Source organism: Sinocyclocheilus grahami, unplaced genomic scaffold (assembly GCF_001515645.1).
Source record: "Sinocyclocheilus grahami isolate Dianchi unplaced genomic scaffold, SAMN03320097.WGS_v1.1 scaffold937.1, whole genome shotgun sequence".
Classification (NCBI taxonomy): Eukaryota; Metazoa; Chordata; class Actinopteri; order Cypriniformes; family Cyprinidae; genus Sinocyclocheilus; species Sinocyclocheilus grahami.
The window spans coordinates 96,633-116,632 of NW_015506116.1; the positions used below are offsets into that span (position 1 = coordinate 96,633).

The 20,000-nt window shown below is 35.4% G+C and overlaps 1 protein-coding gene across 1 annotated transcript in view; it reads right to left on the reverse strand.

Annotated features, from left to right (window-relative positions):
- The window catches only part of LOC107564466 (contactin-5-like), a 163,629-nt gene that overhangs the window by 41,173 nt on the left and 102,456 nt on the right, over positions 1-20,000 (reverse strand). Inside the window, exons 11-13 of the mRNA XM_016249554.1 lie at positions 15,985-16,112; positions 14,036-14,211; positions 8,744-8,864 (exon numbers count right to left, since the gene is read on the reverse strand). Coding sequence (XP_016105040.1) covers positions 8,744-8,864; positions 14,036-14,211; positions 15,985-16,112 — 425 coding nt within the window. The remainder of the gene's footprint in view (positions 1-8,743; positions 8,865-14,035; positions 14,212-15,984; positions 16,113-20,000) is intronic.

Consider the following 20,000-nt stretch of genomic DNA (forward strand, 5'->3'; position numbering starts at 1 on the left):
AGAGAGAGAGAAAATGACACATAATTCAATGGCAACACAAAATTAAGCAACTCCCCCGAAAATTCTCATTACTGTACTGTGAACAAAATCTTTTAAAATGTATCCTGCTCAATGTTTTCAGTAAAGTTTCAAGTTGTATTAAAATAAACAAAAAATAATAATTTAGTACAACACATGAAATCATTTCACTGAAACACATTACAATTTACACATCATCATCATCATAATTATTATAATAATATTAAAATAATAATAATTATTATTATTATTAGTATTACAGTAATAAGAATGAAACTTTTTACATTAATGTTGGCGACTTAAATTGGAAAGATACGTTTTAATGTTAAATTCTCCAGACATATCACAATGCATAAAAAAAGTGCTATTTACACATTTCATTATTTTTCTTTCAGATTTTTTTCTACTCTTTACTGTACATAGACAGCTGACTTCTAAGACAGCAACCAAACTCAAATGCAACTTTACAAGTGACTGATTTGGAACAGTGCAAATGTTTTCCATTAGCATATCTTTATGATGTTCTATAAGCATAAACATATGCCATGATTATTAATTAGCCAGAATAAACAATTATGCTGCCTAGGTTTTGGAACAGCCTTTAAATGCTTCAGCTCACTAAGCTGAGGAACGGAGCCAACATCTAGTTTTCTAACATCATAGATCGATTTTGAACAACCTAAAAATTCAATACTGGAATTTTCTTTTAAACCAGCTAAGCATAAAGCTTTACATTTCTGCAACAATGAGGAATACAAAATGCTTCTGATTTAAAGAACAATTTCAACAGCAATACCTGTCACAGCCGCTGTCTCTCTAAAAACTAAAACGTTTTGATGGCCATGCCCTTGTGAAAAAGAAGTGTGCTTAACTGTATTGAATGTGCACTTCTAGTGTACTTAAAAACTACGTACATATACTGTAATATACATTACACTCTAAAAAGTGCCCTAATAAAGTCAATTTTTTTACTTTAAAGTATATTTTAATATATAATTTTTATATTTTACTCATCTTTTGTCAAAATTTAAAGATGTGCACTTATTAGTACATTCACTTATCAAGTGTGTTATTCAATATTACAACTTTTGTAATTACAGATGCGTCTGAAGATGTCCTTACGTAATACTTAAAGGGTTAGTTCACCCAAAAATGAAAAATCTGTCATTAATTACATAGCTTCATAAAATTACGGTTGAACCACTGATGTCACATGGACTATTTTAACAATGTCCTTACTACGTTTCTGTGCCTTGATCATGGTAGGACCCTTGCTGTCTATGGAGGGCAGAGAGCTTTCGGTTTTCATCAAAAATATCTTAATTTGTGTTCTGAAGATGAACAAAGGTCTTACGGGTTTGGAATGACATGAGGGTGAGTAATTAATGACAGAATTTTCATTTTTGGGTGAACTATACCTTTAATTGTGTCAAAATAGCACTCTAAAGTTCAGCTAAATGCATTTAATATACAGTTACACTATAATGTATAGTTATTATACATTATAGTGTAATCTATAGTTTGGACTTGAGTATATTCTTTTAAAGTATATTAAGTCCATAATAAGTACTCTTTTTAAAAGAATGCCGAAGCTTACTTTTTTCATACATATACCCAGTGTATTACAGCTTCCGTTTCTCTGTGTAATTGAGCTTTGAATAAGAGATTGAGAAATGTTTCCATTGCTTCTAGTAAAGTGAATTTGTAATTTTGATTTCTCTCATGCTTTGATCAAGTCAATACATAAGAGACACCAGACACTAGATTACGTTTGCCCAGAGGACTGACTCCTCTTTTTACACACCTCATTTCAGTCCAGACACACACTTGGCTGAGGACCAAACCTCTGGGCTAACTTCTGTCTACAGTTAACGGCTGTACATAACCTGTGGGACCAGAGCCCCACTCCAGGCGTGAGACTGTGAGATGATAAACTCCCAGATGCTCTCCACAAAATTTCTCTCTTTCCCCCCTCCGGCTTACCCTGCCTTATCTCACTGTTCCTCTTCTTCAGCCTCTCTGTACTTTCATAGGTTTTTCTTTTTTCTGTCCCTATTTGACCACACATGCCTCGATTTCGTTTGCATTCCTCTGAGTTTTTCATTTGCAGTCGTAGTGTGCTTTTCTGGCATGCCAAAAACTACATTCGTATTGCCACTGGCTCTTGGGCTTTTAAAATATCACTTTTTTTAAATTTTGTACAGTATGAGAATCCTTACAGGTAATGTTTTCCCAGCAACCACCAAATCCAGACTCGGCCATCTGATTACCAAACAGAGAAGCTTGATTTGTCACTCTACAGCAGTGCTTTAGAGTCCGGATCCAGCAGACTTGTGAATGAATGAGTACAAAACAGCTTTTTCAAAAACCCATCACTGCTGACTGTCTGAGCACATGAACATGAATGTGGTTCGTCTGTAAATATGCACATAGTTTGTTACACAGACGGACATTTGTGCTGCATGATATATAAAATAAAGTAATATAATTCACTGCTGTATAACAGCGTATTGCAGTTATCAATTCAGTTGAAGTGACTGCAGGTTACTATTTCAGTAACATCAAATATGTAAATGAGAACTGCTTTATTGGGCATTTAATTGTATAAAAATGCAGTACTGTTACAGTTCAGAGAGTAAATACAAGTATAACCTGATGACGTCATGAATATGATCATTAAGCATATATAAAGTTGAATAGTTATATAAAGTTATAAGCTTGTTTATTAAAAATAAGTTTTGTAATAATAATTATTTCAGACCTTTTGATGTTGATGATCATTTAGATTCAGACCTTTGAATATCAACTTTGAGAACCCCTGCTCAACAGAACAGGTTTCCACTGCTCCAGAGTCCAGTGGCGGCATGCTTTACACTACTCTGAAGTTTGGCACTGTACTTGCTGATGTGAGGCTTGCATAATTATCTATCTATCCATCCATCCATCCATCATAAATTACATTTTAAACCAGTCTTTTAATCTTTTGTTGTGCTTTAAAGATTTAAAGACATTCTTCAGTACACATTGACCATATTTAAAGGGGTCATGAACTGAAAAATCTAAATTCCCTTGATCTTTTTACATGTAAGAGGTCATTGTGCTATAAAAACATTCTGTTAGTTCAATACCTCTAAACTTAAAAACTTAAAAACAGCTTATATTGAAGCCAATCCACCTAAACTACAGGTTGTGGAATGTGCCACTTTATGACGTAATAGTTTGACTAAACACCGTCTCTGCAGAAGAAGATCAACGCCTGCTTCTACATCACTGCCTGTTTAGCCCCGCCCACCGATTCACTAATGTAGTGTAAATAATGAGAGAGGCAAACGCAGGTCTATGCAGAAACCAAACGATAAACTTTATTTGATAACCTTTATTTTTAATGAAGTTCCAAACCACATCAGTAATAACTTGGTCCTTTTTCACACACCACACAAATATGAGTAACTGTATTATTAAGGGGTCACTATGCTATGTCTGTTATTACAGATCGTTTAATGTATACTGAGTATTTAATTTTTTGTATTTTTGTATTTTTTTACTTATGATTAGTTCTTCCAGTGTTTAATAATAACATCTGGCTTTCTTTCCCCTGATTATCCACTGATTGGGTGAACCATGTTTCTCAGTATTCAATAGGAATTTATCACTATTATTATCTACAAGTGCGTCAGTTAATGTACACTACTGGTCAAAAATTTGAAATAATATACCATAGTCAAATTTCAATTCTGACAGGAATGAAAACGAAGCTGTGAAGGACATGTACAGTGTATTTTGAAAACTATCAAGGGCCTTTATATAGCACATGCCATTATAAAGAATATGTCTCACAGTGCTGCTGCCTAGTGAAAAATAAATATATTAAAAAGTATTTGAAATACATTAATTTCAAGCCAAGTATACTATATTAAACATAAATACTATATATTTATGTGCTTAATAAAAGTACCCTGCGATTGTACTTTTGAACTAAACTATTGTAATTGTAAACTAAACTGGTATACTTAAATATTTTATTTTTATTTATTTTTTTTTTACTTATGATTAGTTCTTCCAGTGTTTAATAATAACATCTGGCTTTCTTTCCCCTGATTATCCACTGATTGGGTGAACCATGTTTCTCAGTATTCAATAGGATTTTATCACTATTATTATCTACAGGTGCGTCAGTTAATGTACACTACTGGTCAAAAATGTGAAATAATATACCAGTCAAATTTCAATTCTGACAGGAATGAAAACGAAGCTGTGAAGGACAGAAGTACAGTGTGTTCAATGAACTGTACTGTTGTTTAACATTGTACCGACTGTTTAGCAGAAGAAGAAAAAAATCAGTAGACAATAACTGTGAATTTTGAAAACTATCAAGGGCCTTTATATAGCACATGCCATTATAAAGAATATGTCTCACAGTGCTACTGCCTAGTGAAAAATAAATATATTAAAATGTATTTGAAATACATTAATTTCAAACCAAGTATACTACATTAAACATAAATACTATATATTTATTACATAAATACATTATATTTATGTGCTTAATAAAAGTACCCTGCAATTGTACTTTTGAACTAAACTATTGTAATTGTAAACTAAACTGGTATACTTAAAGTCTGCTAAATTGTAACAACTAATTTTGTACTTAATGCACTTTAATTGTGCAGAAGCAGTGCTGAACTCCAACTAAAGATATACATAAGTATATTTGATTGCGTTAAAGTGGAACTATTGCAAGTATACGTTAGGTACACTTTAAATATCTTGCATTTAAAGACCGATATTATTCAAAGATCATACGGTCCCCATTAATACTTACATTAAAACACATTTTAGGCTTAATATTAAGAAACGTGCATTGTACACAAGTAGTACTCCAGATAAAGTTTAATTATAATTTTTATATCAGTAAGTTTCGAGAGATATGTCAGTAATTATGTCAATAGATTTGAACTATACGTGACCCTGGACCACAAAACCAGTCATAAGGGTCAATTTTTTTTTCAATTGAGGTTTATACATCATCATCAAGCTGAATAAATAAGCTTTCTATTGATGTATGGTTTGTTAGGATAGGACATTATTTAGCCGAGATACAACTAAAACGTTTTGAAAATCTGGAATCTGAGGGTGCAAAAAAAATCGAAATACTGAGAAAATCGCCTTTAAAGTTGTCCAAATGAAGTTCTTAGCAATGCATATTACTAATCAAAAATTACGTTTTTATATATTCACGGTAAGAAATTTACAAAATATCTTCATGGAACATGATCTTTACTTAATATCGTAATGATTTTTGGCATAAAAGAAAAATCGATAATTTTGACCCATACAATGTTATTGTGGCTATTGCTACAAATATACCCCAGCGACTTAAGACTGGTTTTGTGGTCCAGGGTCACATATTTAGTATGGAATGAATGTATTTTAAATATATTACTTTTTTACTAGAGTGAAAATCATGCACATTTTTGATATTTTTGCATCTTCTGCTCACTAAGAGTCCATCTATTTGATTAAATATTGATATTTAATCAATATTAAAAACAATGATACTGTGAAATCACTACAGATCAGAAGAACTATTTTCTTTTTAAATATATTTTAAAATACACGGTAATGAGTTCTGTGATGGCAAAGCTGAATTTTCGGCAGCCAATACTCCATTTTTTTTTCATCAAATATATGCAGCCTTGTTGAGCATAAGAGGCTTCTTTCAAAAACATCAAAAATTGAAATTATTTTGACTGCTAGTCTATTTTTTTTTTCTTGGTGTAATGAGATGACAAGAAACATTGTGTATGTGTATACATGTGTAATTCAATTCCACTCAATCTCTACAAAGACTTTCTTAAGCATGGAATGATTCTGGATGATCTCTCGGCAAGGATTTCACACTGATTAAAGAACCCGCTCTCTTTCCTCTTCATGTCAATTATGTGTAGTCTGCCAGCCCTCTTAGGCATGGTTGAATGGTGAAATGTTTTTCTGTCTTAAACTGTGCTTTTATGCACATTTCTCAGCCTTCAGAAGTAAGTGCAATCATTGTGTACAGAATCAGCGACTGGCTGAAGAGGAAAGAGTTGTAACAGAGAGGCTGACAGCTGCTTCGGCCAATGGAAGTCAATATTCTGTGTGGTTTGAAAAGAGATGTGTTAAAAGGTTGGACTGAAAGGTGGCTTTGCAATCGAGGATATTAATATGCATGGCGCATCACCATGACAGCAGCAGTAGGGGTTTCTGTTTTACGTCTGGATGGAGACCACAAAAGGATTTTCTTGTCTGAAAGGAAGCAGCGCACATGTGGAAGTGCTCTGGCTAACATCATGAACACACGTGGCTGAAGGTCAGCTAGTGCGGACAACACATTTCTTTGTAGGCCAACGATGTTGGAGGCACAGCTAAGTTAATGACTCTGCTTGCTTACAAAAGAATCATGCAACCCATCACGTGAGTGAGGTTAAGTGAGGTTTTGTACAGGAATAACATCTAGTAGACATTGATGAAACTATTGTTAATTTTAACAAGCTCTTAATTAAATAAGAAGCTGCAAGTTCTTGTAGGAGGAAATGACTTGTGATTATAAAGTGCAGAAACTCTTCGTAAAATGTAAAACAACATTCACAATTAGTTAGCATCCATAATGCGATCCGGCTCCAAGAAAACAGTATATTTAGTTACTAATATTTATAGTTAATAATTTGTTAACATTAATATGCAGCAGGATATAAACGGTTTTTTAAAGCAGTGGTTCTCAACCTTCCTGTTTCAAAGGCATCGTTTTCAAACTTTTTTTAACGAACAGAAACTGGGATTGTTAATATTTAATGAATGCATCGTTTCTATAATATTGTATATTATAATATTTAAGATTGATTCTGAATGATTTTCAATGAAAATGGTTATTGAGGGCAAAAATAAATGTTATTTCAGTTTACATGTTGATTTACATTTGTGATTTAGCATTTTAATTAAGTAAATTGAACTCATCTTGTGACCCCCTTGGAAGGTTTCTGGGCCCCTCTGGTTGAAAACCAATTTTAGAGGCACAGAAAGTTATTACACTTTAATGAATTACCATAAAACACTTTTTTTGTATAATAATCAAGACCAGGGGTTTGTTAAGGCAGTAAATTAGGACAATTTTGATTTCTTGCCAGTTTTAACATTCTTTAAACATTATATTTTGCATACTCATACTCATTGCATATTCTTGCTAATAAATTATTTTTTAGAAACAGTGCAAATATTTAGACCAGAGTGGGCAGTATGATTATTAGTTATTTTATAATAATTATTTTATAATATTTACTATATATACTATTGTGTGATTATGTGAAAATTAATTTTATTTAATTTATCTGTCAAATTGCAATTTTGACATACTGTATATGATAATATTTACAGTTGGTTACAATGAATTTGAATTTATTCATATAAAAAAAATGGAGGGTGGAACTTTTAACTATCAGGAAATGACTGAACTGTATAAAGTTAAGGCCTTTCCACACTGAACGCGAAAAAGCGAAACGAATATCGGATGCGATGACGCGCTGGAATAAAACAATAGATTTCTATGGATACTTCCACATAGACCAAGAACATTCGCACACCGAAATTGCGAATGTTTTTTTTTTTCGAACCAGTCGACGAATCTTTTCAGTTCCACAAAGCGAAATCACGGGATGTCCAATAAGATTTGAGCTTGGATCACGTGACCGGAGCAGCTGCTGTTGCACAAAAAGGCAAGAATGGTAGCGCTGTTTCAGAAACCAGTGTAAACAAACACAGAAGAAGAGTATCCTGGATAAGAGAGTGGATGCTGAGTTCTAGTTATTGTTGGTATTTGAGAAGAGATTTATTCTCACATGTTCTTTATACAGAATAAAATTTCTATTAATTGTCCACTGAATTATGTGATCTGTAGAGCACCGTCCATTTTCTTCCATGTGCGCGAGTGTTATGAGTCAGAGTGTGTTCACTCTTTTTCTACACATGAAATATGAAAGCAAATAGACATGATTATGACGATATATTTTCTGTGTTTTGTATGCAGCTCATGGTATTTTTATAGCAATAAAGGATGTTTATGACAAATATTAGCAGTGTAGCGTTATTAAACATGCAAAGAGTGCATGTGTCTGCTTATTAATCAAAATCAACTATAGATCACAATTGGAAGTTATTACAAACACTCGATGATGGTTTAAAGTGGGTAAGCAAATACATTTTCAAGTGTAGCTTGATGCTAATTGTACTTCTGATTATATTTTAGGATGTAGCCTATTGTTGTAAGCATTATAGATAGTTTGTTTCTGGTGTAGAACCTTGTTTATCTTAATTTATTGCTGTATATTGAGCAACGGATGTTTCTCGTTCGGTGTGGAAGCAACGTTCGTCGGCGATTCACCTCGCTTTTTCGCATCGCCCTCAGTGTGGAAAGGCCCTAAATAAGTAATATTTACACAACCTTGGTAATGTCATTGGAAAAAAAAATATTTCGGAACTGGAGAATGTTGAGATGAAATATTCAGAAAACAAGCACCTGTTTCTTTCGAATAATGCAGAGAGATAAATCATGCCTCGTTCCCAATAAAACCAGGGAAATTTATTCAGAAAGTCAACAGGGTCAATTTTGATTTCATGTTATTTGTAAAACGCTGTAATCACAGTTTTTCATTATGAACTGCAACTTACCAAAAGCTTGTTTTGGCGTACTCACCTCTAACCAGCAGCTCAGCTTCTGCAAGCACACTGTCTGCACTCGTCTGAGCGCGACAGCCATATTTCCCAGCATGCTTCAGGAGGATGCTCCTGATCATCAGGTCTGCTGTGGAGGACTGCTAAATGGAGGGAAAAGAGAGGAAGCACAAAGAAAAACAGAGAAGTGAGGGCAAGAGAGAAATAGAGCTCCGTGCGGTGCTTGACACCTGAGCAATCACTGCTAGCTGCTACAGCCTCTATTGGCTTGTGTGGATTTAGAGATTCCTGTTCAGTTTAAGAGCACGCGCACCATTACTTTCCTCAATCTGCTCTTCTCTGGAAATGCGAAACGCCTCAGGCGAGACTGCAAATAATTCATGGTCTAGAGGCAGTTCTTTAGTACAGGGGCTGATTAAAATTACAGCACATGAATCAGACAACTGGGTGCTGCACCACTGTCTGCCATGCACTGTCTCAACAAATATGTGCTTCCTGTGAAGAATATTCTGCTTTAAATAAAAAAATAAAGTAAGAAAGAAAGAAAGAAAGAAAGAAAGAAAGAAAGAAAGAAAGGTAACACTTTACTTGAAGGGGTGTACATAAGACTGAAGGAGGTTTTATGCATGTTTATGACAACTGTCATTAAGTGTCATTCGCTCAGTTATGTAATTTTTAATGCAAAGATGACATTGTTTGAGATGTCTTTGTTATGGGCTATGGTTAGGGGTAAGGGTAGGGGTAGGGTTAGGTTACGGTTAGGTCAAATAATGTCATATTTGCATTAGAAATTACATAACTGAGCGAATGACACTTAATGACAGTTGTCATAAACATGCATAAAACCTCCTTCATATTCATGACATGTGTCATGTCATGATTATGAAGGTGTCATGTCAGTCTTATGCACACCCCTTCAAGTAAAGTGTAACCGAAAGAAAATTATATTTGGAAAACCGAAGGAAAAATACTATTTTATTAATTAATTTATTTTATTGTGATAATTAAACACATTTCCCCTCATTTATATTTAGTCACTGTTTTGCAGTTTTTTTTTACATTTGAAAAACTAAAACTAGAGTAGTTAAGCGTTATATATATGAATGAATGAATGAATATGGGGTAATTGCAAAATGAAAAGCTTCTTCTTTTTCTATTACAAAACAAAAGTTAATCAGTACTTCTCAGTATAACAGTTTATAAAATGTCTAAAAGTTCGTTCAAAAAAAAAGAAAAAAAATTTGTGCCACTAAGTTCTTTATGCAATAATCGGACAAATCCACCAACTCTCTCTTTTTAACTTCTCCATGGAAAAAAAAAAAAAAACTATTAATATTTTAGTAAATTATGCCTACTCTGAGAGTATTTGCTGAGCAGACATTTTCTGGGGTTCATGAGAACATCCTATGGTACAAGTGACTCATAAAGTATTCATTAGCACTGAAAAACTAACAACTACATGAGAACAACATGTAGAAATAAATAATTCATTTTACATGGCTAATGGAAACATGCACCTCGAGGGTGGAATGAACACTAGTCAAGTCCCTAATTTATGAGCATCTGACTAACTTTTCACTTACCAACTTATTAATATAAAATACTATCTGTATTTTTTTTTAGAAACATTTTGTCACTTCTTAAAGCAGTATGGGTTGTGTGTAATTGCATGTTGATGTGGATGAAAGCATTGGCTAATTTATGTCAAAAAGGAACAATAAACAGAAGCTTTAATCAGCTCATTTTACATGAATTACTCTCAAAACAACCCAAAACCCAGTTAGCTGCTGTGCCAATTAGCAATTAAACCCATTGTGGGCTAATCGAATATAACATCTCCTAAACCCTGGCTAACACTGCACGTGAATGTGTAACAGTGACAGTTAGTTGGCAGTTAGATTGGTGCTCAGTGCTGCTGTGAACGAACCAAATGATGTTGTCAGCCGGAGGGAAGACTTCAATATGAGTATAATCTGATAGTAAGAGGACACAAGACGGTTTGAACTTAATTGTGTCAGTCGTAGCTGGTGCTGAGGAGTGATCCATCCCTATTAGGAGTTACATGAATGCATGCATGAGATGAGGCGACTTCATGTCGGAGTAGTGAACAAGTAGTTTATGTTATTGTCAAAGCCAGCCAATCAAATTGGAGCTTGCCAGTTTAAGAAATATATTTTGTGTGTGTACGAAATGCAAACAGCCTGGGACTAACATTGTGCTGAAGGCTCTCAAGGAATGGGCCATCATGATTGACTAGTTGTCCAGTACTCGACTAGTCTATTAGTGAGTTAGACAACCCACTGATCGTTGATTGAAAATGTGTAGTTTGCTCATGCAGGAAGACTTATAAAGTGACAATTTTTTTAGCACTATTTTCCATACGAGAAATAATATATACAATACCGCTCAAATGTTTGGAATAATTAAAAACATTTAATTTCAAATGCAATATATTTCACAATATTACTGTTCAAATGCAGCCTTGTGAAATCACGTCAGTGCATGGTTTTGTGGCGGCAGAATGCCTGCTGATGCGTTCTAATCAGGGAGTGTTGTCAATCCTGCAGGAAGGGTGGAGGGTGTGTGGAGCTGCTGCTCCTCTGAGACTCTGATAAACATGATGGTGTGATTCACAGCAGGTCTTTCATCATGATGACATACGGTCCTGGCTGACCTTTCACTGGATTGATTCTCACTCCAGTTAAAGCAGGATTTGGTGCAATGTGGCATCCCTAAAATAAGTAACTGTGACTCCATCTGTTCAGGAGCAACAGACTGAAGATATCTGTTTTCAAAAAACCATAAAAGCAGTAAAATACTTAAAAAGTACTTTTGGGGAAAAAGAAAGAAAAAATGCTATCATTAAAATATCATTAAAATCTTTAACTTTGTTTTGTTTGTGTGTCTGCTTTTTTGTCGTACAAAACATGAGTGTAGAGACATTAACACTTTTTTTTGGGGGGGAGGGGTGGTATTAGGGTTGTGCCGATAGACGATAGTATTGTGTATCGATGATAGTCAGAGATATCGCCTGTGGCTGATGCCTTTGACGATAGCAAGACAATTATTATTATTATTATTATAATCAGGCTACTAATACTCTCTAATTAATATTAGGACTTATTTGTTGCAGTGTATTTCTTTTTCCGCGTTTTACAGTATTGCGCTTTATAACCAATCACACACAATTATGCTGAGCTTATGAATGCATTGGTCAATCAGCGGCGCTCAGATGACTCACCGCTGAACCAGCGGAGTTCCGTTGTTCAGCGTGCGCTGACTGATTTCTGACTTGCAAATTCTCTCATCATAAACAACAAAGTGCAGAAGTACGTGCGATGTAAGTATAAGAGATTTATTTATCATACAGTGTAGATTCACTGATTTTAAAGTGCCCCTATTATGCCATTTTTAAGGTTGCTAATATTGTTTTATGAGTCTCCTAAAACAAGTTTACATGCATGCAAGGTCAAAAAACATTAGTTTTCTCAAAAAATGTATTTAATTTTACCTTATTTCTAAACGATTCGTAAACGACTTGTGCGAAGCAGTTCAAAGAATCAATCTCTCTAAACCCCTCCTTTCCGTGTGCCCTCACTGCTGTGATTGGTCCAGAGCCGTAGAGAGATTGGCTCTGGATTGGTCAACCACGTACAGCGCGTGTCGGAAACGAAACGCCCATTGCCATGACGGAATGACAGCCCTGGAGACTTGTCAATACATAGAAAAGATGGTATCGATTGTACCTTACCAATTCGAGCCGGAGTCTGATGATGAAACGGTTGAACTGGCTCATCGACACGAGACTGATTCGCAAGCACGACTGGAGAAGGACGTTTCTTCAGGAAGTGCCAAGTGTTAACAAGTTTGCGGTAATTATAAGATGTGATAAAACAAATTTACTCTCACAGTGTAGGATACAGCGTCTTCTCGACATGATGTTAACCACACAGAAATTGTACTGTTTGTGGGCGGGCAAGTTGGCGACGTAACTTAGAACGTGGGCAGACATTATGCAAATGTATTACTTTGTGACGTAAATGTGTTACTTCGTAAGTTAACAGAATAACATTCAAATTCCTGACGACTCGTTTAGGCGATTGCGAGCCGACTCTTTTTTGTTTATAGACAATAACTTTATTTATCGTGCACTGTCGTCTTCACAACTTTGCAGATAGTTTATGTTCCCATACAGCTACATGACACACTGCATGAAAGGTAATATTCGAGAAGGCAAAATAGGGGCACTTCAATGGGAGTGTTTTTAAAGTGCATTTACTCGCGCTAGACTGAGCTTGTGATGATGTTCTTTGGTAATGTAATGTTCTTTGCTCGTTTTCTGTAGCTGCTTTTTGAATAACTGAGGAAATGTAAGCATTATAATTAGTAATTTACGATGTTTCTAAGTCGTGGCCTATGGGTTAGAGAGTCGGACTCGTGTCACAATGACCAAATCAAGTTGATGCAAATAGTTTATAAAATGTTTATACTGAGTGATACTGATAGGAAACTTATGCAAATTATGTAAAAATAGTTTAATGTTTCAGTTGAAAAAAAAACCACTCTAAAATTACCTACTGTACATCCAATGTCATCCAAATGAAGCATGTGCCAATAACTGATGAAATGCTAATACTGACAGTTACTATATAAAAAAAAGTTTTAGCAAAATTACAAAAAATGCACCTATACTGCTCTATACCCATACATACAATTCACTGCAGTTTATAGGTAAAATTATCACTAGTGGCCACAAATTATGATCGTGGGGTAGATTAACAAAGGTTTATTTTTGCATGGTTCCTCAAACAATACTATGTTCTCACTTTTAGTATAGTGCATTTATGAACCAGTACATTTTGAGGGTTTTTCTGATGTAGTAAACTTGCTTGGTAGCTCATCTGGTATAGCATTGCACTTATCCAGTGAAAGTCCAGTGAAACAAACATTATGATAAAAGAAGCAAATATCAGTGAAATATAAGTGATTTATTGAAAAAAAGGAGAAAACATACTGTTTGAATGTAAAAAAAAAAAGAAGCTATTTTTAATATCTGCCAAGTCAGGTCGATGCCAATAATTTACAAAAGACTAATACTGACTGATATCGATATACTACTGATACATAATTTATCACTGATATATTGCATATTCTTTAAAAATTGCATAGTGCAAGTGACATTAATATCCATAAAACACCAAATAATACCAACCATATGACCACCAAACAGACGCACAGTTCATTACCTACAGTATATGTCACCTACAGCATCAGCACAAGTACACAGAAGCACATCTGTGGTGAAGCCACTTACTGTTTGAATGTACTCAAAGTGACCGCCCTCCTGCTGGGTGTTGAGCGGTTGGTTGTTGAGCAGCCAGAGGAAGGACACGTCCAGTGAGGGGTCATGAGTGACTTTACAGCTGAGCACCACACTCTCTCCCACCGTCACCTCCACCCGGATGGGGCTCAACTCCACCCGCATGGGCTCTGAAACATGAATATCATTCCGTCATCAGCACACAAGGACCATATGACATCTGCAGCTATGTCAGAAACTCTGGATACAGTTACTATTTGGAAAACAAATGCATTATTAAACTACAGTAAAATTCATAATTGTCAATTTGTAATTTTGAGGGGAAAAAAGGGAAAATGGTTTCTAACATCAAGTTTATCCTCTAGTATATCAGACCTTGACAAACTATGCAAAAATATGCAACAGCTTATATAAATTGCTGCATTAAATTGTATCATATTATTTATTAATACAATATGATTTTATTGTTTTATTTGCAGCTTGTGTTTTATGAATGGCATCTGATGTCCATATGCAGTGTAATTTCCAATGAACATTTGTATTATTTTGTTTAGCTAACATTAGCAAAGATTTATAAATACTATAGCAAATGCATTTCTCATTATTAGTAAATGTTAGTTAATGCATTAACTAACAATAACTAATGTGACCTTATTGGAGGGAATAAAAAAGAAAATAAAAAGTTTCTCTGCCTCTGAAGTTTTAATTTCTACTGATGCAACTAAGGGCAATATTCATCAATAATTGAATAATTCAATAATTGAATCACCTAACATCCAAAATCCAATCCAATTCTACATTTTCACTCGGAAATATTTGACATTACATGAGATTGTTGCATTTAGCTGTGCAGTACATGCTATTTTTTAAATGATATATAAAACACGCATTATACCTCACTAGTATGTTACATTCCTGTCACATTACCTCATTATGGTATTTTAATGTTAACTGACAAACAATTATCATAAAAAACAGTTATGGTTAATTTGCATTTCTAATTCATATTTGTAACAAAAAATGTCTAAAAATTTAGTTTTCAGACCTAATAATGGGTCTAGAGAGATAATAAAAGTTAAATTTTGCTCACACAAATCTGCTGTTCAAACAAACAAAAGCTGCTTGGTTTGAAAGTGACTTTTGATTATAGACACTACTGACCATGGACCTTTTTATCCTTCAAAATTTTGCAGAGATTTCACTAATGTGACCATACATTATAACTTTGACAGTTTTCTGGCATTAAAATGCATTTTCGTCAATAGAATGACAAAATAATGACATTAAATATAGATGAAAATAGGGTATAAAACATTTTGAGCTTGTCCGCTTTCGACTGCTTTCAGAGTAGAAAACTAATTTGACTGGATAACATTTGTAGTGTAAAGGCTCAAATGGTTGAATGTGTTCAAATAGCCTCAAAAGGCCACCTACTCTCTGCCCACTGACCTAATATGTGAGCATTACGGGACGTGTTTTTTTGAGAAAGCGCACAAAAACAATCAATTCCAACATTGATATATTGTGCCAAAATGCATCTTAATACAAGATGCAAACAGTGCCTCAGACTCACGTACAGTACAATGTGTTATGAAATAGTAATTTTGCACGTGACATGTATTTTGTATCTCAAGAGTTCCTTTCAACAAATACTCACATACGCTAACAGTGATAAAGTTAAGACAATCTGTCCCATGCCTCCTAGTTATTATCTGTTTTCTTGGTAAAGAACAACCTCCTCAACAATAGCTGTCCTAGGAGACAGTAGATGCTCTTGTGAGCAGATTCTTGAGCGGGCAAAACAAACATCTTCACGCCTGATAAGCCGCAATGAACTCTTCTCCCATCTGGCTCAGTCAGGCGGCGCTCTGTTTGCTCTAGTGTGGTTAACCACGGGATGGGACCGACGGGATGGGGGCTGGAGGTTGATGAGGGTCTCTTACCTTTCACCAGAAGCACGGTCGTCAACTCCGCTGAACCGAACTGGTTTTCCGCACGGCACACGTAGCTTCCCTCATCTGAGCGGCTGGAGTTAATGATGCGGAGGGTGTTATTCCGAAGCAACATGATCCTGTTAAAAATGGAGGATGTAATTCATCTGCCACAGTAAACATTTCTCAACTTCTTCAGAAGGTTAAGTAAACAAATTAGCCCAAAATAAAAATAACGAATGCAAAAACTAATCAGCATGTGCCTGTAATAAGAAAATATAACATTTATGTCTAAATAACTAATGAAATATACCGAAGGTGCCACATTATTACCACTTTTTAACACCTTGGTAGTAAATACGGTAACCTTTCAGTACCATGTTGTACAATATATTAATAGAAAAAAAAATTAAGAAAAATATTATTTGATTAAAAAGTTTAAAAGTGTGCACCAGTCAAGAAGTAAAAAAATCCTTTTTGGGTCGCACTTTATATTAGGTGGCCTTTACTATTTCAATTAATCATTTGATACAATTAACTTATTGTCTACATATATGTTTTTACATTGTACTTGTATTTAAATAATACCTGCATTTATAATCACACTGTTTTCACTTGACTTACACCTTTACCCACCCTTAAACCTAACCATATCACCAAACCTGTCGCTAACCTTTCCCATATCCCACCTCAATAGCAGCAAAAGTGTTTTGCAATACAATATGAACACAATAAGTACATTGTAGTTATTTTTTGATGTAAGTACATAGTAGTTAAAGCCACGCAATATAAAGTGGGACCCCTTTTTGTCTTGCAGTGTTCTGAAGTTCTGAGTAATTGTAAATATGTCATAAGCACAAACACAACATGAAAATAGTTTTGTATATTTTTTAAACGAATATTTAAAAGATTCAGGTTTTTGAAAAGCATACAAAATGTCAGTACTACTGTAGACCTCGGAATGAACAGAATCATCGTCCTACTTGCACTGTCTGAACAAGTCTTGTCCTTCATTGTTATTTTAACATCTAGATTTAAAGATAACATTGTCAATAGAGTCATTTAAAATGTTAATTGACTGATAGTATCTTTTGGTGAGGATTAGTACATTGATGGCTATCAAAAGACACTAGCCAATTAACTGTTCAAAGCAATGAAAGGGCTGTTAATTATAAAAGTCAGAAGATGTAAGAGTATGGGTAATATCCATTTATATAATTTAGCTTATGCTTAAGTTAAAAGCGGGTCTTAAAGTGAAATAGCTGGTGTTGGTAAGGACATAATGCTCTGATGATTAATATGCTCACCCAAGTATACGGCACGTCAAATGGCCTTAATCGGAATACTGTTAATTTGAGTGGAAGTCAAGATGAGATATACTCCTAATGACATTTTATTCTTTCTGAAACCAAGAGAGAGCAGGAAGGCAAATTGAATTTAACAGAGATAACTAGAGTCTCGCTTTTATCTTATCGTTCGCCTTCATTCACTGTTCAGAGAGCAGTTTCAGAGAGCACCTCTGTGCTGCCCTCATATAATGAATTAACTTCAGACAAAGACAGAAGTAATTTCTTGTCTGAGGTCCAGGAAAACAATGGAGAGATAAAAAAAAAAAAGACTGTGTGTCGCTCTAAAGAGACCTCCTGAGAACTCGAGCATATGAGCAACAAGCTCTCGGTTTTATTATAGCTCTTAAAAAGCCATCGCTTGAAGTGTCACAAAGTGAATGCACTAAAATGTTGTTATCTCAAACTCAGACCTCTTTAAGTAGATGAAAAATTCTCTGCATTCACACTGCATATGTAGACTCACATCTTATTTTTGGTCCAGTTTAGTCAAGATTGGGTCTCAGATCACTTTCAATTCTCAATTGGGGCATTCAAATAGGATAGTTGCTTACCAACTTAAAATAACTTTGTACACCATTTCAGATCTAATTATACAATTTGTACTTCCTTTTTCTTTCATTCAATGCTGGAAACATTCAAACATCTTAAGGCCGGGACACACCAAGACGACGGTCGGCCGTTGGCCAACGGCGAGTGATGGTCGGTCTAGTTTGTTTGGTGTGTTCTACTCGTCGGGCTCACGTTGGCGGCAGTTTGCCCGATTCAACATGTTGAATCGGCGTCAGGCCATCGGGACCATCGGCGCGAGTGAGAGCTCTGATTGGATGTTCAGTTTAGCGAACGAGAATTAAAGCGAAAGTGATGAAAACAAGCACGTAAACGAAGGCGGTACAGACAGAAGGCTGTTTAAATGTTACGTGATCTTTCCAAATCATTCTAATACGCGAATGTTTTCATAACAACATGAGCCGCTTAAAATTATTAAAGTTATTCAAAATGGTAAGCAATCGCTGCTTTGTTTATGTTTCGTATATATATGCGTTTATCTCGTATATCTTAGTTTTCGGTTTCTCCTTTTGAATGACGAATATATACTATTGATAGCTGCTGATATAGACAGTTAATTCCTCTCACGCATGCGCAGAACGCATGTTTTAGTTTGCCGCCGGCTGTAGTCTGTGCGGTGTGTTCGAGTGCAGCTTTTTGTCGCTGCTTTGTTTACGTTTCGTATATATATGCGTTTATCTCGTATATCTTAGTTTTCGGTTTCTCCTTTTGAATGACGAATATATACTATTGATAGCTGCTGATATAGACAGTTAATTCCTCTCACGCATGCGCAGAACGCATGTTTTAGTTTGCCGCCGGCTGTAGTCTGTGCGGTGTGTTCGAGTGCAGCTTTTTGGGTCGACGCTGCCGATGTGAGGCGACAACACCGTCGGCTTTCGTCGCTGCTAGTTCTTTGAAGTCAGCTTGGTGTGTCCCGGCCTTTAAGCCATGCATTTCGCAAACTGCTCCTAGACAGCTGGAAAAACCAACCAACACACACACACACACACACACACATTCATATACATAAACAGACACCAAAAACCAACAAAATGACTAAAACTTTAACAAATATTGAAATGATGGAAAATATAATAATAAAAAATAATTCAAAGCAAAAAAAAAAAATAGCATACCAATTCAGACGTGGATGTATATTCCAGTATTGTGTCCCCTGCTTTGATTAGCAGAGGTGTGACAATTAATATTTACATAGCAATCATTTTATTAAAATTAAATTTCTGCCTAAAACTAACAGTCTTGACGGAAGGGAGCCGTCAGTCTAATTTATTCCCCATGAATTTGTCTCGTAATGTTTGTCTTTCATATTTACAGTATTAAGTACCCTGATCCAGCAGACGCTGATGAGAATTGGCAGGCAGAAACTCACAGAGGCGTGACAAAGTGTAACCTGTACATGGAAAATTCATAAGGATAAATCAACTAAGAGACGTTCCTTCAAGTAGGAGAAAGCAAGAACCCACATTCGACAAGGACGCGGAGCCAGAAAGGACAAGCGGCATAGACCGGTGGGTATAAGCAGTATGCAAATGAGCCTTCGTGACGAAGGTAGTAAAAATGAAACATCCCCTTAGAGCCACCTAAAATATATTTTAGGCCACTTGATGCAAAGAACTTGCACTACTCCGGAGAAACATCTTCGAAAAACGCAGCGAGTGCGAAACATTCACACGCTGTACAGGAGCGGCTGAATAAACACAACAGAACATAATCACAGGCTTGTTTACAATGAACCGATTTTCCATTTCCCTGACTAGGGCTTCTTTGGCGATGTTAGTGAAGGATTGACCGCAGGGTTTTGAGAGTGGCTGCCTATACTTTCGAACTAAAGGGATTAATACTTTTCATTTGGAATACAAAACCCTTGAACATTAGCGGAAATCCATGTTAATTACGAACCTTCATTAACTCCACACAGCTGTCAATGTCAGATAAACGCAGGGCAGCTTCGATCCCACCCCTGTGCTCCTTTCACGATTGAGATTCTCTTCATTTTAGAGACGTCTTCCTTGGATACAGCTAATGTCAGAAAATCCTTTCACTAAAGTCACCCGTGTCCAGGCAAATACGTCTGTAAAATTCATTTCAACGATCATCTGACTGAAAATC